We start from the raw sequence: 24,905 nt of genomic DNA, 5'->3' as shown, positions 1-24,905 counted from the left end.
CATATTCTGTACCTTCATCATTTTAAACAAAAAAATACAAGAATATGACGATCGTTTGAAAATTCGCAGAGTGGGCCGCCTGATTGTAGGCAACTGACTATGCATGCACGAGGTTGGCATTTAGGTGCCTAAGATTAGGCGTTTAGTTTAGCAGAAACGACAGTTTGGAACAGTACACGAGTATTTGGCAATACAAATTTGTGAAACTAATTTCTACTACTCACCGAACACTTTTGGGTAGCCGGAGATGTATCCTCTGGTCGTTCAGGTATGAGCATGGAATCCATGTTAAGTTCACAATATTGCATCCCACTTCACTGCGATAACAATCACCGAACAAAGCACTCGATTGATTTTAGTTTACGGACCTGTTATGTGTAAGAAATTTGTCACCCGTCAAATAAACAACGAACATTCCGGGCACGTAAACAGCAAATAACCTTGCAGAAACCAAATTCGATGCAACAGTCGACAGTGATTGAGAGACATGACATGCCTAATTAGCAGGTCTACCGGCGCGAAGTGGTTTGAAAATAGACGTGATATGGTCGTTGACGATATAATCACCACACACTGCACTAAAAAACGCGATTAGGTTATTTGCTCGCGTGACGTCGTTCGATTGTTTCGCGGTGAAAAAATTACCGATCAAATTGCGTGGGACAGACGATCCGAGTTTCGCGGTTAAAAAGCACGCCGTACACCTGGCGCTGCTCGAGAGCGAATGGCACCGCGCGGAACACGCACTTCGGAGGAAATCTCGAAACTTCGATCGGTCGAAGCGTGCTGACGTTGTTGCTGATCACTGTGGTTGATGTTTACTAGGTTGCCGTCACTCTTCCGTCAGGCGTATTGCTCTGAAGCTGACGAAGGCCAGAAGTGTATTCCGCAGTGCTGACAATCTGAAAAAAATTAGCCTGTAGTTTAGTTTCCGAGCACAGCGCCAGGTAGCACTCGCAACCGGCCAACTTCCTATCGGCTTTCTTGCTCGCGCTGCTTCTTTTCCGCTAAGGGTGCCTCAAAACGCAACATGGGTTTCCAGAATATTTGGTATTCTCACCCCCGTAAATACGGCCAAGGATCGAGATCTTGGTGAGTAATTAACCAGAAGTATTTTCCCGGTCCTGTTTATCAAAGATTCGGGTCCAGATACCTTCCACAACTCCACGCGGACTGCTCGGGTCTCGTTATTCCCACAGCGTGGTCAAACCTCTCGTCCACATGTCGTAAATGATGCAAATTCCGCTCAATTCAGGCCCGAGCTCAGCTCGCGACTTTTCAATGTTCAAAACACCCACAATTTTTGGGAGACCTGCTTACGATAACCCGACAATTTCAAAAAAACTTCGAACCGCTACGTAAAGCGACGTTTTTTTTTTTACCAATCTTTCATAGGTTATGTTTATGACGTCATTTTCAACACGCATTTTCCTCCCTCGATATTTTTCAGCAATATTTATCCCATCGCGATTTTTGCAATCTCATAGCTATTAAGCCTGAAATCGCTTTGAACTCACGTTATTGATAAAAATTTCTCAGATGTATTCCAAGTTTTTCTAACCTAAAATAATCTGATTGACGGTATGTCCTTCCTAAATTTTTATTTCTGTTTACTCAATCCGACGAATGAGGAAATTAATATTTTTCATTGTCTTTTAGCCGAGCGTGCGCCAACAAGCACGGTCTTATCCGAAAATACGGTCTGAACATTTGCCGTCAGTGCTTCAGGGAGTACGCTGCCGACATTGGCTTCAAGAAGGTAATTTTAATTAATACGAGAAACATATCACAATTATATTACTGAGAAATTATTAGAAATGCAGCCGCAGAATGTTTTTAATTTCTTACTCGATGTTCCTTTGTGTACAATGCATTAACAATATATCTGAGAATGGAAGCACGGCAATCGAAAGATGAAAAATTCTGAATTTCTAATCGCTCACTTGATTATGCGATTGCAAAATAGTTTTGGGCACTATTGGATTCTCATAAAACTTTAATCTTATCTGATTGCCGTACATCCATTAATTTCAATAGTCTAACGTATATTGAATTGTATTCGTTAAGTGTTCAGGTCGACAAGTAATCATGAGTCTGACACAATTTGCCAGTGCTATAATGATATAAAACATTATTATTATCATTATTGACTATTACTCGTGACAAAAATTGATTTGTTCACATCTAATGAGTTGAGTACTGGAACAATCAATAACGCATTATCAAAGCATCATTAATGACTTGAGCAACATGCGTACCAATATCGTTTCTACATGTAACTTTTTGGGGATCAAATTTAAAACTATTTTTTCTTCTGATATCTTTTGCAGCTGGACTGAAACACCAAACCTCAAACGCTGGGCTGATTCGTATGATAAACAAGCTTTCATTTGAATATGAAGTATATAAACATACGAAAGAAAATGAATTGATATTGAATAATTTTGTCCACGAGTATGTTAGTGATGTCGATTATTTAAATGTATGTTTCGCTTATGATGGGGAATCAGTAAAACAGCTTTAAAAAAAAAACGCCAACTTTTCTTTCATTCTCATTTGTGCTAAATTAATATTCCTATCACCATTGCTTCAGAATGGCTGTGTAATTGAAAAATTAGACAGATCAACCGCTTTTTCCTTCACATCTTTCGGTCCACCGCAACTATTCAGCCCCTTGCAAACCTCTGAAACAAACAAAAAAAAACATCGATTTTACCGCTTCTTTTTCAATTGACATGAAAACAATACATTGAGCGAAACAAGAAACTATTGAAAAATTTTGTAGTCACCTGCGTAGCCTGAGCAACCAATGCTAGTACAGATTTCCTAGGTGGTCTGCAAAATTTGCTCGGCCCCTCTTGGCAGCATAAATTCGGAAGACACTCTATCGTCCGATTACAAGGTTGTGGAAACAAGTCGAGTACTGGGGGGGGTGCCATTTGACACTGCATGTATTCCATCAGAGACATTATCGCTGGAATCGTGATATAATTCAACCATTATATCTGCAGTTTTAAAAAATTCCCTGAGACTGATGAATTTTAGATATTTATAAATGACTCTAATTACTAGCGTCCGGGTTCGTATTTCGTTTCCATTTTTCCTTTTTCTTTTTTTTCCAACTTCCCTATTCCTTGAATTCAGGTCAAGATCAGCTTAGCCGTATAAACGCGAATTACATTCAGCCTGTGTGATGTACCCAATGGGTATTATACCTTTACACCCGTGTATTCGCGACGGTGTGCCTTTTACTTTTCACACGTGTGTGTGACAAGAGCTATTCGAATACATTCGCGGCGGGATTTACCCCAACATGCGAAGCTTAATGTAAAGAAAATGAAGCGAGAAAGGCAAAAAAGTTGTACTTTTGTTACCTTCTTTTCTTGCTTTCGTTTTTCTTCTTGTTGTAAAGAACTATAAGAGGTTCAAGAGCGCTGTCCAGAGATTAATCGATAGGACTAAATATTATTATCACTATACCTATCTATAAACATATATCGAGTATACGTACCTCTATTGATTAGAAAGTTTCCATATGAATAATAACTACATCGTCTTTAAACTCGTCCAGTCGCGAAATTACTCGGCTCTGGTATAATTTTGCAAATTAGTGACCGAATATAGATAGTATTAAATCGATCGTAGATTTTACTTATAGACCACACGCGATCGCGCAGCTGATTGTTTTCCACGCTTGCAAGTCTGCGCGTTAAATGGGTTTTCATTTTTCTAGAATAATCAATTTTGGACGATCCTGTGAATTAAAAATATCACAACTCTTGCGATTTTCACGGAATCGTCGTAAAATTTGGTATAATGTAAAGTCGAGTTGTAGCAGCTGATATCCTTGTAAAATTATACAGAATTCACTGTGTGTAGATTTCTCGATTACAAAGAAAATGTGGGATAGACGATTGAAATAGGGTGTTTCGTTTGAAAGCAACATTTTTTTCTAGCTCCTGTATAAAAAATTTATTCTAAATATAGCCAGAACGAAATTCTTGTGGAAGGATATCTTTTAAGATTCAATTTTAAAAGGCCGCTCTCGAAATTCGAAATTTTCACATCCAAAATAACATGAAGAAAATGTATTTTTCTTTGAATTGTTACGGACTTGATCATGGAAGCATTTTTCGGGTAATTAAATTTTTAGATATTCGATGATTGAATTAAACGTCTATACCGGCCAAAGTATTGACTTTAGAACATGAGAATGACGCTTTTGTAGAGAATTAGTAGTAATTAAAATGCTTCCGGGAATAACACTCCTTATCATTAAATGCAGTTCAGCGGAAAAAATTTAAGAGTAACAATGGCATCTTCCCGATGTTATTCGATTAGAAAAACTTGGGATTGAGAGAGCGATCTTCTAAAATGGGATTTGAAAAATATGTTTCTGCAAGGATTTAGTTTCTGCTACTTAGAACGACTTCGTACAGGTCACACCGAATCAACGTGATTTTGCTTCCTATCGAAAATGCAGTATATGTACTTGAAATTATACTTGCCAGCGTGAGCGCGCGGAAAAGGAAGCTGAGACCATACCGGGGCTGCGGTTCGACAGTAGAGTTTAAAGTCCTTGTCAGGGCAGCATATCCGTCCTTCTTCCTCGCACTCAATGTCAGCCTCGCACCTCTTCACAGGTAAAAGTTCGGGCACCGGTCCCTTAGGGCACATACGATTTACTCCCAGGACGGCTGAACAGTAAACAGAAAAACGAGAAACCGTTAGACGATGCCGATGTCGCCTCTAGCTCGAGCCGTCGGCCGCCCTTCCTTATTTTTTTTTTTCCAGCTTCTCTCCTTGTTGTTTGTTCCCCTTCAAGTTTACCTATTCATTCACTGGCCCAGCCGAGGGGAGCAGACAAAGCATAGGTATAAGCAGCAATGACTCGGCAGAACGTAGGAAAGGTCGAAGTCAATGCATTTTTTGAGAAAATTACGGGAGCGTGTGTAGGAAAAATGATTTTTCGAGGTCGAATAGAGGCGACGATATACTGTTTTTTCGAGCTAAATCGTTATTTATGCAAAACGCGAAGCAAATAACAAAGCTAGAAGCATTTGCACAAATTTTGAAAAAAAGAAATAAATCTATTTTCAAACTCATCGGAACCCTGTCTTCATAGTACTCGATTCCTACGTATCATAGGGCGTAGAATCAATCGCGAATGGCTGGAACTCGCTGAAACGAACGGTTAATAGAATAATGATTATTTCGAGGGAGAAGAGGGAAAGAGAGGCGTCGCGAGTAAATACCATATCCGTAGGAATCCGGCGAACTGTGCCGTCGTAAATATACCTATCATAGATGCACGCGAAATGTACGAAACGTTGAAAACCTGCTCGGGCGGCTAATCTTGCTTTAACTAGAGCAGCCTGAGCGCAAAGCCTGCCTGTTCGCTAAATACGTGCACATGTATGATATACGTTGGTGGCTCTATACTTTTGTCTGCATCGCGTGTACAAGCACGTACCTACCTATACCTGTGTTCACCGGGTCGGGTAGCAACTAGCCTCGACGATCAAATAAGTTATTCACGCGACTTCGCGGAGTGCCTGCTGCAAGGATGGTTTTACACTCGTAAGGAATGAGACGCTCTTCAAATCTAAGCCGGGAGTTTCCCGTATCAATCGGCGCTGCTGCTCAACGTTGCGTGTGCTAAAAAATTTATCAAGCCTTACAGAAAAGGAGGAGAAAAAAAATTATGGGCAGGTAAAGGCGGTAACGGTGAAAGAAAAAAATTTCCACCGGTCGTTCGAATAGTGTAAAAGTCACTCTAGATGTCCTTTTTTTTTAAATTTATTTGTTCATGTTAATTCCTCTCTTTTTCTTTCTGCTCACTCTGCTCAATCGTAATTTTTCTATTTATATAATTCTATTGGATACGTTTAACCAATTTTTCATTCTCTCTATTTTTCTCATGAATTCTTTACACTGCAGCTCTTACGTTTTTTCGATGTAGAATTCCTGCTCGTACACTAAAGCGTGATGAAAACTTTTATTTGTCTGTATTCATACACGTTGTATGAAGTGGCAATTAACGAAACTGCGAATGCGACTTTTATTCAACATGTATATTTCATGCTTTGGGCAGCAGTGCTTATAATGTAATAACCGAACGACGATGATCGCGACCTCGTGCAATGCGGCAGACGATCATTAGGTGTGTGCGCCTGCGTGTGTGTCGCGTACAATTAGACTCGTAACTATTGCACTTCGCACAGAGATTGACGTACATGTGCGCGCGCGCGTGTGTGTGTGTGTGTGTGCGCGTGGCAATTTTTTTCGATTCTATTTCCAATTTCATCGATCTTTTCTTCCCATTCTTACTGCACGGAATACATGGATTATGTATATGTAACGAATTATTTCGAAATAAGATACCGATAGAATAGAATTTTAGAGTGTATTATACGTATATTTATTCGTATGCTATAATATACAGGTATAACTAACTTTCTATTATTGAGAGAATATCGCCTCGTTAAATCTCTAATTCCGCGGACGGGAATTTCTCGACGTTAAAATATATTGTCTAGCACTTTTATTTCAGGCTGAATTGAAAAAAAATTTCACAAGCGATAATGAATGCAGTTCTTGTCGTATTTTAGTTCAGCTATATCGCAACTCTTTATTTAAATCTAATAGCAGAAATAAAAAAAAAATAAATAAATAACTTACTTTTGTGCAAACTACTCGTTTAATTTTTTTCTACTTTCCTCAATTTCGCGCAGATAATCCTATACCTACGGTTAATTTCCCCCCTCCAACTATTTTTGTCGCCTTGAATACCGGCCCTGCGATTTTACTGCACGATGCGGATATTATACAACCGAAGAAACTGTAGATAATATACATGTACCTGACCGCATCACGGTTGTGCAAGCGATAAACCTGCACAGTGTATCTAGCAGAAAAAAAAGTACACTGAGAGTTGTAACTCGATAGTATTTATAAATATATGTACCTATATCTGAGACGATGATAAACGTCATTGCAATTTTACTATTCCGCGGGGAAGAATCAACCTTACTGTTGGAATGAAAATTAGTTTGACACGTGCTAGTCTATAATTTTCAATGCGTACATATGATTAATTCTTATGTGATTCTTGCGGTGAAAAAAAGATCCAGAAAAAAAACTCATGTGCACGCTTTCGAGTATATTATGTGTGTACTTGTTTTTTGTAAATAACAACACTTCGTTGAAGTTTATCGTTACATGAGACGAAACGGTTGAAGAAAATTGACCGACAAGTCTTTACGAGATAAAATATTGCAAAGATATCCTCGGCGAATTTCTTTTATCTCTCTCTCTCTCTCCTCTCTTCTCTTTCATCGTTCGCATGATCAATTATTGTATCATACATTTAATATTTTTCTTGTTATACGTAATCTGCCGACCTCTCGAGTTCAGAACGCGCGCAAAGTCGGTAACATTCTGGATATTCAGCTGAATGAAGGTAGATTACGGACACGAAAACCGCTTTCTCCGTGTAACGTCGGGTTCGAAATCATCATCATCATCATCATCGTCGTCGTCGTCATCGTCGTCGTTGTCGTCGAATTTACTAACCGTAATTCAGTTATATTTAGCCATTCGACAGCTCTTAGAAAAAGATACATGCTTAGTTTACAAGTTGTCGTGTTATAATCTTAAAATGAATTTTGAATTTCCCTTTACACATGTTATACCTATGTACGTACATTGTTGACTTCGTATACAGATACACACGCGTATTACACATACATATCATATCATAGATTTACAATTAGCCGCGAGCAAGCGAACGAACCAGTTCTCCTGAAGCCTTGAACGATACGAATTTGAAAGGCAATCGAATATCATCCATATCCGTGCAACTCGACGTAAAACGAAACACTCGCGACTTCGCGGTAATGAAACGACCGGCAAATTGACCATTGGCCCAATAATTTTAGCTCTATGGCATGCATTTGAAGGATCAAGAGAAAAAAAACTGCAATTGCCGAATGAAAAAAATTATGTAATAATGTATAAAATTATTTTTCATACATTACTATAGATGTAATGGTAATATTATATTGTTTTTATTATCGTTTATACACTGTGGTACGGGAAAGGAATTGAATTTTCTTACTCTTTCCTCGATTTCGTAAACTGGTAAGATGATGTTGTTGGAGGAAAAAAAATGAATAAAATTAAAGAATAAACTGTAACGCGGTATAAATGATAGCCACAAAGAAAGTGTCTACAGTTGACTTTTTGCATCTAGGTTAATTACGTATTTTGTGAAGATTGTTTTATAAGCCCAAGAATCTTTTTGCCGATAATGAAAGTTTCCGCTCGGCTATACATAATAAGCAATACGTACATAGGTATTTGGTATGACATAGGAATTAAGGCGATGACGCGCCAATTCAAGCGTTACGATACCTATATATATATATATATACCTATGATCGTTACGGGAAGAAAGGAAAAAGAAAAAATCTTATGGCATGAGCTATTCAAATAATTGAACATACGGAATATCGTAAAATTGATAAATGAAGGAAAGATAAGAATATTGAGGGGAAAAAAAAACCGACGAATGACGAAGCTGAGAATTAATTCAAATCGAGTCTAATGAAACTCCAAAAGTCAATTTTTCGAGAGTCTAATTTTACTAGTACTTACAATTGACGAATCATTGCGTAATCATAGGTACACATGGGGCATTCCGTGTCAAGTCTACCTATCGCCAATTAAATGAAGAATTATGTACCTACCTGAGTTTATGGAGTATTCAATTACTTGTAAACCATTTTACAAAAACGTAGTCGTATCGAACTCTGATGTATAATCTATAAATTGTGATTTTAAGTTCCGTAAACTCAGGTAGCTACATAATTTTTCAGAATGTCTACGATGTATTGTAGAAAAATTGATTTGCCGAAAGATGTTCATCGTTTGATAGATCGAACATCATGTTCGTATACGTAATTATACGTATACCTCTCGGTTTTTTTTTTTTTTTTTTTTTTACCAAACAAATGAATAATTGATTTGATTTTCATAATTTCACTAGTAAAATCCGCGGACATTTAGTTCAGGTATGTACTCCCATATTTTTCGTTTCCTTGACATTCATTTGATCGTAACTTCCGAACCAAAGATCTCTCCACCTTCGGCAAGGTCTCAAAAGTTTCGTATTTTTACAAGTAATTGATGGTGAAAATTTGATAAAAATCGAAGGTTTGGCAACACCGTGAAAATTGTAAAAAAGAAAAAAATTCATCCACTGGCCTAAAAAATCAGCAAAAAATATTTCCGCCCATTTCACGTCATCGCGAAGTTCTTTTGTATTAATAATTTTTTCTTACGACTGACGGATGTTTGTATATAAATCGGTGCGAATATAAGACAACTTCTTAACCAGTGGTCAAAAAAATCTGAAATAATTCAGGGGTTACTTGACAAAATACTACACTAAAATAAATCGGAGATGGTGAGGGTTGGCGGTAGGTCGAGGTGGCGTGGAATGCCCCATATATACCTACATGTATGTTAAAATATTTTTTAATTATGCAGTCAGTTAGTATAAACCGCTCGAATACAAATCTATATATTCTCTTGCACGATTATTGAAATTTTCTACTCATTCCCGAGATTCGACGCACGTGCAGACTTAATTATATTCCATTCACGTATCGATTTTATCCTCTCAAATCTTCGAATTTATTTTTACATTCATTTTAGTGTTGACTGAAACAGTTTGCGTCGTAATATTCATAATTACGGTATCTGCATATTGCACTTTTGTGACTTTCCGAAATTAATTCAACTGTTATAAACAACAGAATATACACTGATTCTGAATAGCCAATCCTTGAAAGTCATCCTAAAATTGGACAATATGATTTTTTCATCGGACGTATCGTTACGTTAACTTTACTAACTTCAGCCGCATATGCTCCTTTTATATTTTCGTAGTTTCAGAGAAATATACTCTTCGTCACTCATTTCGTCATGACTCATTTTGCTGCACGCGACAATGAGCAGGAGGGCGCGACCTGACCGCTAGGGTGTTTTCGTTTATGTTCAGAAGCGATTCTTATACATTTTGACTGAAAGTTTTGATTTGCCGAGGCCGGCCCGCAAACGCGGAAAAAAAAACAAAATCTTTATATTTCGGTTGCGTGAGAGTGCAGACGGAATACAACGTGTGCAGCATAGTTTTGCGTAGTATCACTCCGAAGCTACTTGTTTTGGATAAAAAAATTATCATTTTCGGAATTTCATCTTACGCCCACTGCGTCAAAAAATATCCTGTACCTTCTATGTGTACAATACACATCGCAAGTACACGAAGAAATATCCACCGAGTGAATAAACGAGATTTCCTTTCATTTTTACGTTCTGGAAAGAAAAAAAAAAAAAAAAAACAACCGCGTTGCGGCATATCGTTGATCGGTTTAATTATTGTTCTCCGCTTACAGCATGTATTATACATGATATAGGTATAGGTAATCAAAGTGAAAACGTGAATAACAATATTGTCACAAGTGCACACGCGCTTGTGTTGACCAAACCTGCGGCTGTTGGCTTACAATTATGCTTGGCGTATAATGAGAGGTAAAAAATCGACGTTTAGTAGGTGTAAACGAATGAAATTGTGATTTTGTGTTTCGATCGTTTTACAGAAGTTGTGTGTTACAGAATTTCCCGTCGTCGAAAACTAATCACAACAGACTAAACCTAATCTACAAATTTTGTTTAAACGAAACGATACAGCAACAGCAACAGGTATTATATGATTTTAATCTACGTCATAACGTTTTCAAACTGTTATGTCGTGCTTAATTTACCTAAGTATGTGTACATACCATGTATGCGGATATCAAATTAATTGAGAATCTTTAGTCTTCAAAAAAAAAAAAAATTCGATCGTAATTTTGTGCAAATATTATACAGTGAAGTTCTTGAATACTCGAAGAACGCGCTGGTCAATCAAGTCAGTCGGAAATTTATAGAAAAGGGAAATTTTTTTTTTTTTTATAAACGGTAAATGGTTTTGCACGCAATCTTGACTTGATCATTTAGCCGTGACATTCTGAGGAGAGGATGCGATATGTAAAAACGAAGTCGAAAAAAGTATTATATGATCGTAAGATGTTAATAGCGCAAGTGATTAGTGATATTTATGTCAGTATAGTAGCGATTATTATAGTTATGTAAGATATGTACGATGCTTCGTCGATTTAAAATATCAAACGTTGGCTGTTGTCTGAACGACGTTCGTTTCACGCACGCACAAAGATGCGCGTGTAATAATGATAACAATTCAAACAAAGGAAAGAAGAAGATAAATCCTTTTAGACTTTTGCTTGTGCAAAAATATCCCGAGAGATCTTTTTTCCGATATCGATTATTAAACAGTGCAGATTGCTGCAGTTTGCACCAGATGGCGCGATTAGAAAGTGACTTGTACACACGTATACTTATACCTACCACTGTCGTATGCATATAACAAATCACCTAAACGTTACCCCGTTAACGTTAAACATCCCGCATGAGTATGAAAATTCGTAAGTGCAACGTACGATTTACATGTAAATAATCTTTGTACATTATACGCCTATATACCTGTATGCATACGCGTACGTATATTATTGTATTATACTAACCTGAAACAACCGCGACGAGTATAAATTTTGTCCCGCATAATTTACGTATATACTGTAGGCGCGTTGCTTTTTTCTCACCGCACGAGAATACACGATATGAGTATCGTAATTCTTTCGGTAGAAAAGCAAACTTGTTGCCACCATCTTAACTCTCGTTGAACAGTGCGGTGTGACGTCACCGTGAAAAGTCGTTCGCCAATACGGATATAAAACGCTCTAGCGGGAATTTCAAACCTTCGATGCTCTCCCGACTATAATATACGATTATATAAATAAAATAAAGACAAAAATATGTTTCGCAGGTGTAATATATGCGTGTTTAATACCTGAAAATCTGTCTTCTACAAATTATATGTATTATCGATTGAATCCCACCTCTGCCGTTTTGAATACTGGAATACTAATGTATTGTATATATAATATTCTCTCAATCTCGATAATCGTAATTCAAATTTTATCCACGCGGTTACGTCGATATAGATATAACAGTTATTATCGCGTCGCGTTAATATTTCATCACGGGACTCTCTCGTCTCGAGAGGAATTGCGCAACTGATACACACGCAAACGCACACACGCGCACATCGCCCACCGCTAATCACTCGAAATTTATATGCATGTACAACTCACGTGCAGTAACTATACACGTTTGGATGTACGTACGTAACTATATGTATATTCGGTTGTATCGCTGTTCTCTCAACTATAATAACTTTTACACATATACATATTGTCTATATGTAATAATTACATCTGTATCGGACAAGTTTCACACAGGCTTTTCTGAGCTACATTACAGACTACGGTATAATACGGTATACATATAGAACATGGAGAATCTAATAATAGAATTGTATATTGTTTACGTACTGCGATTAGACACAAATGTGCTTAATTTTTACCTGAATGTACACGGTCATCGTGTATACAACAGGTCGAAATTCCACATTCGTTCATGTTTACTCTTGATTATTTATCGTTGAAGCGAAAGGACGAAGAAACTTGCATACGTATATATTCGAAATTTTTCCGTTCCTCCTAAATTATTATTAATGTTTTTTTAATTTTCACCGTGTACCTATTATCGTCCGTGGAAATGAAAAGGAGAAATCCAGAAATAAGGCAATGCATGATCTACTCGATAAGGATCGAAGATTTAAGCCTTGTGCGGATGTAATATCATATAATGTGTTACTACGTAGCTAAAGCTATGCAGCTTCGGATAAAGATGCATAGGTATGTATACCTATATCTATAAATTGTCTCACGGGATATAACAAACGTGGCAGGCCTTGAAAATGTCTCATTCTAATTCCTAAGAGTATAATAAGATATAATCAACTATAGGTACAACTATACCAATACCCTATAACATATCTACATCGATACAAACGTTTGCCGAAGAGAATTTCTTATACGTTAGTTTCTTCCGTATATCTATATATTTACATTATACTGACAATGAGCAAAGTTATTGACCCACCGACGGATTGCAACATATCATCTATGTATAGGTATACGTTAGTAGGTATAACGAAGTGTTCCGTGTACTAAGGTAGTTGCGTACCGGAAATAATCAAAACGAACAGTCGCGCTACAGATACTGTAAAACAATATAGAGGATCGATGGAAAGCTAAACTAGTAGACGTACTTTTAGCGCTAAATTAGTGATTACCGAGTTTCTCAAATTGCAGGTAAAGCTCGATGTCTCTTCTATGCCGGTATTCCGTAAGAGTAGGTACATGTACACATGCATACCTAGGTAAAAATCTACAACCGACTATATCACGTGTAAGGTATAAGAATGATTAATTAAATTTTAATGCCCAAATTGTTGCCATTAATGTTTCCGAAGTTGAATCGCTTACTGTTTGTTTGATAAAATTTTCAAGCATCGGTAATGCTTCGTCATTATTGAACAATGTTGCCTACGTGTGTGGATAATTGTCGGAGAGAGAGAGAGAGAGAGAGAGAGACAGAGAGATGAGCGAAAGATGGGAAGATGGGAAGATAGGAATAAATATATAGGTTAAGTCGCGTCGTTAGCTCGTCATCGCGCCGTGGCCGCTGCAGCACACGTGCGAGGGCCACACACACGGTAGCGATCAGATTCTAGAATCTTCCAACACTAATCGTAAATGCTGCACAAAAACGTGACCGAGCCTCGCGACAGCCTCTTAATTAACGTGTAAATGCAGTAAGACGCAGAGATCTACGTGCCGAATGAAACGTACCTATGCACTCGCATCCTCCTCGCGTCTTTTCATTTTATTTACCGTTTTCTTTTTTCAAAGTTCGTTCTTCCTCTTTTCCTTACCGACGAATTTTTACTCTCATTTTCGCCTTTCTCTGCAGGCAGTTGCACACGAAATTGAGTAATGAAAAAAGCGAAACAATAATATGAAGGATACGTGAAAAGGAGAAGAAAAACAGTTCGTAAGAAACGTCGCCCCTCGTTTCCTCCGAGAAAAGAGAGGGGAGGAAAACAAGAACAAGAAGGCAAGCTCACATCTCCATTGTCGCGCAGCGTTGTGCAGCCTATAATCCGAATACATGCATGCATGCCATAATGTTAGCCTGTATATCACGAATACACATATGCATACTACATGTGTGCGAGCGATGCGTATTCCTCTGACTATAGTCTAGTCGACGAGGGTTCTTGTATTTGGTTTGGAAGGTTGCCACACGGCGTGTCGTGTGGATATCTGCTTTTAGTTGGTATTCCTTTACGTTGCAGAGCTCTTCACGGCTTTACAATCTCAAACCGAGCTCAGAGAGTGGCAATACAATACGAATTAACTGTAACAAAATAGCAATAAAATTTGAACGATCTAGCGAAAGGTGGAATAAAAATAAAAAAAACAAAAAATTCGTTTGAAACATTTTTTTGTTGGATTTCATATACAGATAGAACGTATGGTCAAATCATGATGACGCAGGAGGTTCAAAATTCTTGCCCCTATTTCGATTCGTTCAACTCGTGCCTATTAAATTACGCGTACTACACACGTTATTATACCTCAATAATTACACTGTGCAGCACAGAAGCTAAGAAGAGACTAGGTATATGTATACCTATAAAAAGTATCACAGTGCCGCCTCCGAGGCTTGTTATCGTTAGCTCTGTCTCTCTCTCTCTCTCTCTTTTTCTCTCAGTGGGTCAGTAGCGAACATTTAGTATAGATCTGCTACACCGCATTAAAGTGAAGTAAAGTAAACACACAGTGTGTAGCATGGAAGTAGTAGACGTATAACAGTTTGGCCTCGACGGTTTGAAATTCCCTCTCGTAACGAAACAACGGTGGGATGTGAATTATTTATTTATTGTTTTTCAAACGTAACGAAGCAAAATGTGTAAACTAGATGACACTTCTAATGTTCGTCGCGTCGATAGGAGAGAAAAGAAAGCCCGTGCTTGCACGTTCGGATTGATAAAACCGGATGGATGGACGTATAATATAAGTGCTGACTTTACGCGCAAACTGCGATGCGAAGCGTTGAATAATAAGGAAAAGAAGAGAAGAGAAAAAACATTGCGACGTAAATGTACAATGTTGTCATATCGCGTTGTATTATGTGTATACCTGTACATTTATCGTGCCAATTTTTATACGTTTTATTCTACATCCCAAGCAGCAGAATTCTTATATACATATAATATATATATATATATGTATACATATACATATATATACATATATATACATTATGATTTTCGTTTTCTCTTCCTTTCTTTTCCCTCTTTTAACTGACTTGAAACGGTGGTTTAGTGTACCATAGACTGATAGATCATGAATTATTCCACGCAAGAAAATCATACACAACGGCGATTTTCTATAACTGTAAAGACCAAGAGAGGCAGCACCAGTTTGCTAGAATTGATAGTGAAGGCATTTTTTCTCATAAAACGTCGTGCTGCAGGATTTTCAGCAGTGAACGAACCTTACCAACGCGCCCATAAGTCATGCTGCTTACAATAATAGCTGCTACCGTACAACTGCAACACGTAATCTCGAATGAAGTATAAAAAAAAAGACGAGGAAAATAATTAATAGAAAAAAACATTGTGTAAGAAAAAAAAACCAGCGATCAATGTGACGTCGGATTTCGTCGTCAAGACGATAAGGTGATAAATTTTCATCGACAGAATCGCTAACAAGACTTCAAGTCATTAGGTATAGGTATGTAGAGATTACGTGTGCAGATGTGAAATAATATTATGGCAGAGCGGCCAACGACGGGGAAACCGGGAATAGTCAGGGAATTATGATGGCCTACAAGAAATAACGTACTTTTTTTCATAAATAATATTCAAACTTCAACCAGGCTTCGTAACTTTACATAAGCTCGCTCTCGGAAATGCTATTGTGGAATTTCTACGCGCACGTAGCTTTTAGTCGTAAAAGCCGCCCGGCATTACCAGAGTTTTGTGGAAAAAGGTCAGGAAAGTATGAATTTTTCTATTCGAAAAGTCTGGGAATTGTATTCGAACAAAATTATAGCCACCCATTTGCGCTACGTATGAAAGATCGATCGATTACCGATTCATTATTTTCTTACCACATATGCACACATAGTATATAATTGCGTGATATGTGTACGTATGTATGAATATACAGAATGCAACGTGGCCAAATGGTGCTTGTCCTTTGTTTCTCGAGTATGAGGCAATCCAGAAACTATCAATATTACAGAATCAAGTCGGTGCACGCGATGGAAACTGTTCGTAACCGGTGAATTTACTGCATCGCCAGTCAAATGTACAAGTTTCCCAACTTCCATCGATTGTTATTTTAGATGTTAGAGACGGATGGCGATGGTAGGGGACAAGGGGAAGGAGGATGACGAACGAGGTTTTGGGTGAGAGGAGAATTGGAAAGAGAAAAGAATTGTCGAAACTGAACCTGTACGAAGGAAGAAAATACTCGGGATAAAAGCTTTAAATGTTGATTCTTTTGTTCTACAGGTAGGGATCAAGGAAATTAGCAAACATTGCACACAGTGGACATAGTGTAAATAAATCTTTTGTTCTACAGAGAAACGCAATTGGGTTTTATTCTAACCTCAAATACGGGATAACGAATACTTATTACATGAATTTCATTACGACGGGTATAAGTATAGAAAAAGCGCGGCTGATGGAGTCTCCGCACTTTCGTTGCGCAACGTCGCCGCAACGAAGTCGTGGCAATCCGAACAGGTTCAAAGCCCATCGCTCGGATCCCTGCACGGAACTCCAACTCCGCGTGACACGTTTCCACCGTTTGCCAACCAACCCAAGTACCGGACTTTAAACGCGCTGGTTTCCCCTCGCGGTCTAGTTTACGTTTTACACTGTCGCTACGAAATTGAACGGCCGTAAAACCAGGCTTCGTTTTCACCCTCCGTAATGTTAGGTGCACAATGTGTGCCGTTATACACTGGCCGCACACGTCCCCTCAGCAGCATTACTTTGTCAATACGAACCTACCTCGGTGTTCGGGCTCCCTCGGCGGCGCTAGAACTCCTTTTCTGCACCGAAGTTTGCAGCAGCGTTGATCCGCACCGAGAAAGACGCATTCCGAGTCGGTTTCGCAAGGCACGCTGAATATTCTCGCCAAACCGAGAAGCTCGTTACCGGGACAAACGTACTCCGGAACCCTGTTCGACGATCCGGAGGATGCTGTTTTACCGATCGAGATCTTCAGCGGCCCTTCCGTCGTCCCTTTCGCCGCCGGGAGGACTGTAACATAAACCGGACAATATTATGCGCCACGCAAGTGTAGTATAGCATGTGAGTGAGGTTGAACGGTAATCGGGAGCCTGATAAACTCGCTAAACTGCGTACGAAGTTCAAGTTAATAACGTTACTATAGCGCAAAGAGATCTTTCAATTTTGGAAGGACTTCGAAGGAGTTGAGTTTTCAAAATACCGGCATGTCCTCGACCCTGCAGTTGCGACGTGACGATTTTCTTCTATAGATGCACCGTTACGATAGATAGGCTAAACTTGATCTTATTCCCATTATGTCACGAGCCCTGAACTCGCTGCTGCATATCGCGCGAGTGTGTATTCGTGTTACACAGATGCGAGAGCGAGCCGAACCGTTGTGGACGGACAGTAAATCCAGCAATTACGAAAACTGTTGCCAATGCTTTTTTCTCCGAGGAGGTGGAAACGTTGTTTACGACGCTCGGCAGCCACGTAGGCCACAAACGAGCAGTCCCTTAAGGTCTGGGCAGCGCGATTCCGATGCCTACGTGTCCAGCTGCTCCTCCGCTATATCTCGTTAAACTTTTCTAGCAAACCGAAATTCGATTGGTATTTAAGGACGAAGTCCTATTTCTACCTCAATCACAACAGATCGAAGTGGATGCGCGTGTAAACTTTGGCTTGTACGTATGTACAATAGTCACACGGTTCGTTTAGCACACCGCAGGTTTTTCTTCTTCTTCTTTTTTTTTTGTCATTTTTCATTGCGACCAATTGCGGTTATACTGCAATAGATATACTGCGATAGAAAGCAAACGCCACAGATTGTTGTTGGCAATTCGAACGGATGGAATCAAAGATTGAAAACGCGCAATACGACAAAGAGACGCAGGGCCTTCTTATCCACCGGTTGTGTTACAAGCCGTTGAGAATCGAGATGCGAGAGAGACGCACAATGTGAATCTATGTCACTATAGCTGTACAGTTTATGTATATGTATTATACGTATACGGTAAAATGCATACGACCAAAAGTTCTACGATTGCATTGTCGCGGCGTCGTCGTGCGACTTCGACACGCCACATTGTTGTCGAAATGTAAACATCTTATTATTATGTCTCTACCGAACTTGCATAATATAATCACACCGCAAACCGAACGTGATGTGACTTGACGTGTACTCACATTATAAATATATCAAACACGTCTCATGTTTCGTATACCTTTCCTGCGCGACTTTTTCTTTGTGTTATTTTTGCGATAAGGGTAACCTTTCGCGATAATTTAAGTATATTCTCGTTAGTTTGAGCATTGCAACCAGGAAGTATCATTAGTTTAATGAATAAAGATAAAAATAAAAAAACAACGCTCGGAAGGACAAATTTCAGGGTTGTCAAAGAAAACGACGTTTGCTTGAATTGAGAAAATACTTCTGCAACGCGGAATGTTGGGAAATTAAACAAATAAACCTTTTTTTGCGTGTATGCGAGATATTTGTTGGTAAATTTCTCTCGCCATTTGGTCTGCAGGAAGATTAGAAAGACGAGAAGAAGTGCGTAGTGCGTCTCTCCCGCATTGTTACATCTATATTTATAACACAACTGCCACGCTGCAGAGAGGAAGCGATATCGCTCGATAGATATAGACACCGCGTATACTAATTGTGTATAATAATATACGAAATAAGCAGGAACGCACCGGACGATACGGACACTGAAGAACGATACGCAGTGGAAATTGTCAGATTTGATTCACACCGAGCGATTCGCTGTCCGACGGACGACGAATCATTAAGCGGAATTTGAAACGCAACGTTTTAATTGGCTGCTCGCCGCATTCAGCGTGCGTCGCGGCCTCGACTTTATACGTATTCGAACAAAACTGTGCCAAATATCGATACGATGCCCATCGTCAGGGTCGGCCACAGACTTATAGAAATAGACTGCGCGGTCTGTGCACCGAGATGAAACCGTAATAAGACATCACAGAGAGAGAGAGAGAGACGGCATCAGCTGAAGCTGGTTCTGTCACTCCGATCGGTGACTTGGCGAGGGAAACAGATAGACTTATACCTATGTTACAAGTTTACCTCCCCGCTCGTCTTATGCCTTCCCCGCCTCGCGGCTGCTTCCCACTTTTTCGATCGTGCAACAGAAAGGGCCGGGTGCAAGACCATCTCTGTCCTACGGTTTAGGCTTCACCGGTCCCGTAAGACCGCGTACGGTCTATCTCTATAAGTCTGTGGGGTCAACGCGGATAACCGGAGAAAGAAGGACAAAAAAAAAGACTTACGTCACGTACCTAGCTGCAAGTAAATACAGATGGAATTGGAAGTCGGCGCTGCCGTAAGATATAAATACTATCTCTGTTGCAGATATCCCGGACGGCATATATATAGATATAGATATACACATATAACGCGACGCTGCGTGGCAACCGATAAAAACGTTCGATTATATTCGGATTGCACGGAACGACGCGAGGAGGCGTTACGGAATTTTACACGATGCACGTTGTTACGAAACGAGTGCAACGTTATTTTTTTTTCTTCACTCCATCTCTCTCTCTCTTTCTCTGAACTGTTAGGAAAATTGGAAAACAGGACCGCTTCGTCATACTCGTTAAAGACTTTTTTATTCTTCCGCCTCGTCGTTCAGCACGGTGTTTTCAACGATCCAGAGAAGGACAGAGTCGCACCGGCAACTGCAAAAGCTCGCGACTAAACTCGTCGGACAAAGTATATACCTCGACCACTTCCGTGCGTATGTGTACGTGCTCGCGAGTACTTTCAGCATACGTCGAGATTAAAGTTAGCGTTGTCCGCTCCGGCAGTTGACCGTGTCCACCCCCCCCCCCCCCCCCCCCACCCCCCTGCCAGCCTTTCTACTCCCCGCAAGCCAGACGATCGACTTGGGGCAGCAGCTCGTACGGCTCTCTTGTACCCTTCCTACAAGTCCCAACGAGCTACGAGCTCGACAAAAACTGTATTCATTGTCAGTTATACCTACACGCGTTTGCACAACATTGAATAACGTGATCTTGTGAATGTTCGTCGACGATTCTTTCCCGTTTCAATCGGACAATACGCCGAGATGGTAACTTTTTAAAGGATCATGAACTACGCGAGAATAGAGACGAATCGCTTGACTGCGCTTGACCTATATTCGCGGTAGTTATTAAGAAATCGAATCCAGTGCGGTTCGATTTTTCAAATGCCACAAGTACGAACCCTGGATCCGTTTTGAGATTCGACCATACGACCGCGTAAAATACGTATGTATGTACACATTCGCACGTGCCGGTAACAAGCGAACCTGCAGCACACCCAGAGTAAACACAAAGCAGATATTTCGACCCGTGTACGTAAGCAGTAATGGCGCGCGCAAGTGTGCTCGAGTAACGCGTGTACTGATAAATGATACGGAAAATGATGTGATTGACAATATCGAGAGGATCGTGATCGGGAACGTTGCACGCACCTGTGTTTGCGTTTGTACGCTGCTGCAGGGAACGCGCGGAGCCGGCTAACGATATTAGGATTAATCGGAGCAGGCTCGAGCCGGCGGATTTTGAGCGACGGATCGGTCGTTTAGCGCAGGTTTCACCGATCTCTGCCTTTTTTCCCATGTTGTCTCCGGACCGGCGGCGGCACTTCTCGATTGTTGCGAACCAGAGCGAGGTGCGACTTGTACTACCGCCTTACACTTTACACCGAGATATAACAATCTCACCAAAGTTCAGCGGTGGCTCCTTTACTCCTTAGCCGGAGGAGAGATAGTGTAACGAAAAAACTTTCTCGTTTCTTCGAACGTTATATTATGTGTGTATTGTGTATATGTATATATATATATATATATATATGTATACACCTATATTTCACGGGAAACCGGATGACCGTGTTTATTAATGTATGTGGATAAATTTCCGATGAAAAGAGAAAGGATTCCACGTTGAGTGCGTATATACATACATAGGTATACGTATGATAATCGTTCAAGCGTACCGCGCCATTGAATAATTGCTCCTTACGTCATTTACCTCTGCAGCTGAAGCTGTATGCGCGCACTTGCGCGTATCCTGTCCCATCGACCTTTAAGGACTCGTCTCATCGTGCGGTATATTAGTTGAACATTTTACACGTTACGGAAGTAAAAAATCGCGATCAGAATGAGCAGTTTTACATCGATTAGGTAACATTGGTTTGTAATTATTCATGTGCAGCAAAGCCGAATTCAGGTGCAGCTAACAATATACATACATATACAATACATATACCTATAATATACTATTAAAATTCAGGGAAAGTTACAATATTCGGATCTCGAATGCGGTTACCGCTGCCTGTATGTATACCTACGTATACAATTTATAACACGTCTATGTAATCGTGTTACGAAATTCGTAAAATATTTATATTACTCTTTCTGAGGAGGCGTGAAGAGGGGAGGGAGAAGGTTTGAGCAGCCGATGCGCGCGGATTATTTCAAGAGTATAAAAGAAGCAAGAAATAAGAGAAAAAAAAATAGAAAGAAAACACGGCATAGTCGGGAGTTTAAACGTGGGGATGGATGGTGGTACGTTGGTAGGTATAAGCGGGCTCGGCGACATTTTAGTCAGTCAGCGTGTTTACTTTGCAGCGCAGGAGGCACGTTATACATACATATGGGCAGATCCATTACTTTTCGACGAAAGTGTGCGCACTTGGGTCAGCGATTTTGATGCTGCCTTTTTTTTTTGAAAGTAGGGTAGAAAAGGAGACGATCCTGAAAATTTTAGCCCGATACGATCAGATTTGGCCGCTGGAGGGATTTTTGAAATTTAAAAAAAGTCGATTTTTTAGGCATTTTTAAAAATTTGTATCTCAGCTTCTAATTAAATTGTTAGAGAATCGTTCAAAACGGCATTCTTCTCTGTTGACCCTCTATTTTCAAGAAAATATAGATTTTTAGTTCAAACTCAAATCCGGCTCGGCGGGGAGCATCATTTGATTAGTTGCTTCTATTTCTTTAACATATAGCCACAAAAAGTCAATCGATTTTTGAAAAATCGCTATTTTCAGATAGCTGTAACTTTTTTCTTTGAGCTTTGATTCGCCGCAAATTTTCAGGAAAGTTGGTCTATGATGTCCCCAACAAGCCCTGAAAATTTCAACCTTAGAATCGAGCCAGAATAAGAGCTAGGAATTTTCAAAGTACCCGAAAATTGGATTGAAACCGATGAGCATTTTATTCACAATTTCAACTTTGTCCATCTACCTTATGCTTTTTATTTTACTTGAAATATACTCGTACATTTCGAATGGAGTTGTTACTTGTTTTTCAGGCGTCCTATTTGATGAAAGTGAATAAAACGCTTATCGGTTTCAATGCAATTATCGGGTACTTTGAAAATTCCTAGCTCTTATGCCCATACGTATATCAATACGACCGTGTATGCAGGCGTGTTATACCTAATGTAAGTATGATACATAGCCGTGCGAGCATGTAGTTACATGCACGTACGTGTGCATACGCGGGCATGCGATGTTGCATTAATATAACGTCGCGGGGTAGGAAAGCAAAGATTCGAGATGGGTGAAGGAGATACTATACATATGCGTAACGTAACAGGTTATTGATATACATGTAATGTATTTAAAAGTACACGGCAGCACTCCCACGAGTTGTAAAAACTGCAATTGTTGTATGCAATAAGTTCGTTTCGTTAGTTTTAGTGGGTTGTTGAAACACTTTTGTGCACGAAGAAATCCGGAAGCTCGAATTTTGAAAACTCTATTCCCGAAAAAAGTTGTTGGGTAGTCGTTACGGGCACGTGTCTGCAATAACATGCGCAGGTCTACCACCGGCGTGCGAAACTCACTGGTACAGTGTTTAATGTTTGCAGAAGTGACCTACGATCTCACTCTCGAGTTGCGTCGCACGCTACGTTTATTTATAAGCTTTGTCACCCCCTTCGATAGTTTGTTAAACAACATTCTACTCGGACCCATTATATTCCCATATGCACATCGAACCCGAACCCATTGGCGTGTCATAGATCGATCGAGTTATACCTACTTCGTAGTTTCTCTGGTTGCACGGTTGGCGGAAAAATTATTAACCATTTGACCAAGTTCATGTCTACAGGGAAAACCGAATAACGATCGGGCTAAACCTGAGTTCCGAGTGAGTTCCGATTCGGGGGGCACAGCTCACTATGATTGGTGATTATTAATTTTTACTCGGCAACGCCGAAACTCCCGACTCTCTGTACTGTTACTATGCGGTCATACTGACGATACGTTGAAGGTATGCCTATAGGTAGGTAGACGTACAGTCGGGACGAGAGAGCGAGGAGAAGCCTACAGCTGTGCCGTTACCAAGCCCGCGACGACCCGCGAAGGGTCTTGGTGTATGGGTGACGGAACGGACGGAGAGGTCCGGGTGCAAGTTTCCCGTGTAAGGTTTTATCATTTGTACGAATCGCCGACACGGACGAACGGCCATTGGTGCAATTGCGCCGCGAGTAAATGACCTTGAATCGAGAGTATGGGAATCGAGAAACGGCGTTGCGCTGTCCGAGGAGGGGGGAAGGGGGGGAGACTCGGGTGATTGTGCGAGACCTGGGCGTGGGATAAGAAAAAAAAAAGAAATCATGATCCAATGGGACGGGCAAGGAAGAATCATCGATGATTTCGGAACGCGGTTAGCGCCGAGGAGGCTCCGGTCGCTAGGTCGATATGCGAGAACCGCGGCTCTTCGCTTTGGTTATCCAGAATTGGAGAGAATTCGCGGATGGCGCCGAGCGATGATAGGGGTGCCGGGGGTGCGGCAAGCTTTGGGGGGGGGGGGGGGGGGGCGCCACTTGATAGCGGAAAACGGCGAAAGCTCGGAGAATCCCCCCACCGCGCGAGCTGAAGCACGCTGCGTCCTCCTATCGCACGGTTGAATTAAAAATGGCGATTCAGTCGCTGTTTATAGTGGGAGCGTACAAGTCGCGTTCCAATCGGTGGAGACGTTAGTTACCTAGTGGGTATAAAGGGTGCTTTTTGAGAGGGGGTGATGAGTGCGCGTGCCGTTACGAACAGACAGATACTGCACAACATAACTAACATGGACGACAGTCAGCCGTTATCAACAACCGCGGACAAATCGCTGGGTGACGGTGACGGTGGTGTCGGCGCAGCGGCCGACGGTGGCATACGTGACGTAAATGGCGTTGTTAAATCGGCCCCTCGGCTCGACCCGACTCCGCTCAACGAACTGGCCGGTGGCCGGGGCTCGCCATCTCGCGGCGAGAACGTCAACAAGAAGCCGCGGAAGACGGGGGGGAAATTTGAAAGCGGAAGCGGCAGCGGTGAGCAGGACGCGATCGATAACGCGGCGGCGAAGAAGCGAAAAACTCGACGGGGCAAACCGAAGCACAGGAAGCTGAAGCCGTACTTGAAGCAACAGCTATCCTACGGTCAGAGGGTCAGGCTACGCGGTATCGGCTCGCGGGTCGCGAAGACCGGTCGGCAGCCGACCGCCCCGTACAACACGACCCAGTTCCTCATGGAGGACCACAGCGACCTTCCCGACCT

General features: G+C 40.7%; 4 protein-coding genes across 5 annotated transcripts in view; 2 read left to right on the top strand and 2 right to left on the bottom strand.

The window, feature by feature from the left end:
• LOC124219789 (cytochrome P450 4c3) overlaps positions 1–721 on the bottom strand; it is a 52,163-nt gene extending 51,442 nt beyond the window's left edge. The window contains exon 1 of the mRNA XM_069136445.1: positions 225–721. The gene's annotated coding sequence lies outside the window, so the exon portion shown is untranslated. The remainder of the gene's footprint in view (positions 1–224) is intronic.
• A 210-nt stretch (positions 722–931) lies between these two features.
• RpS29 (ribosomal protein S29) lies at positions 932–2,532 on the top strand. Its single transcript, XM_046627935.2, has 3 exons — positions 932–1,092; positions 1,660–1,759; positions 2,331–2,532. Exons 1-3 carry the CDS (start codon positions 1,031–1,033, stop codon positions 2,337–2,339), a joined length of 171 nt encoding a protein of 56 aa, XP_046483891.1. The 5' UTR covers positions 932–1,030; the 3' UTR covers positions 2,340–2,532.
• Positions 1,819–23,476, bottom strand: LOC124219795 (uncharacterized). Of its 2 annotated transcripts, none has more exons than XM_069136447.1 (5): positions 23,401–23,476; positions 17,123–17,374; positions 4,509–4,697; positions 2,790–2,974; positions 1,819–2,684 (listed from the first exon to the last, which is right to left on the bottom strand). In XM_069136447.1, exons 1-5 carry the CDS (start codon positions 23,459–23,461, stop codon positions 2,667–2,669), a joined length of 705 nt encoding a protein of 234 aa, XP_068992548.1. In that variant the 5' UTR covers positions 23,462–23,476; the 3' UTR covers positions 1,819–2,666. The 2 variants fall into 2 exon arrangements, with proteins under 2 accessions (XP_068992548.1, XP_046483876.1); XM_046627920.2 differs by lacking the exon at positions 23,401–23,476 and adding an exon at positions 20,824–21,033.
• A 789-nt stretch (positions 23,477–24,265) lies between these two features.
• LOC124219790 (protein HEXIM1) overlaps positions 24,266–24,905 on the top strand; it is a 1,936-nt gene continuing 1,296 nt past the window's right edge. The window contains exon 1 of the mRNA XM_046627904.2: positions 24,266–24,905. This exon is cut by the window's right edge and continues 1,296 nt beyond it. Coding sequence (XP_046483860.1) covers positions 24,385–24,905 — 521 coding nt within the window. The 5' untranslated portion in view covers positions 24,266–24,384.

The sequence above is a fragment of the Neodiprion pinetum genome, chromosome 5 (genome assembly GCF_021155775.2).
Source record: "Neodiprion pinetum isolate iyNeoPine1 chromosome 5, iyNeoPine1.2, whole genome shotgun sequence".
In the NCBI taxonomy this organism is placed as follows: Eukaryota; Metazoa; Arthropoda; class Insecta; order Hymenoptera; family Diprionidae; genus Neodiprion; species Neodiprion pinetum.
This window is presented reverse-complemented; position numbering and strand designations above follow the sequence as displayed.

Excerpts from the sequence above, each read along its gene's own strand:
- RpS29 (XM_046627935.2), top strand. The coding sequence starts at position 1,031 with ATGGGTTTCCAGAATATTTGGTATTCTCACCCCCGTAAATACGGCCAA. Across the intron at positions 1,093-1,659 it reads GGCCAAGGATCGAGATCTTG|CCGAGCGTGCGCCAACAAGC; the intron begins GTGAGTAATTAA and ends ATTGTCTTTTAG.
- LOC124219795 (XM_046627920.2), bottom strand. The coding sequence starts at position 20,971 with ATGGGAAAAAAGGCAGAGATCGGTGAAACCTGCGCTAAACGACCGATC. Across the intron at positions 17,375-20,823 it reads GCGTACAAACGCAAACACAG|TCCTCCCGGCGGCGAAAGGG; the intron begins GTGCGTGCAACG and ends TTTATGTTACAG. Across the intron at positions 2,975-4,508 it reads TTTTCCGCGCGCTCACGCTG|CGATAATGTCTCTGATGGAA; the intron begins GCAAGTATAATT and ends TCACGATTCCAG.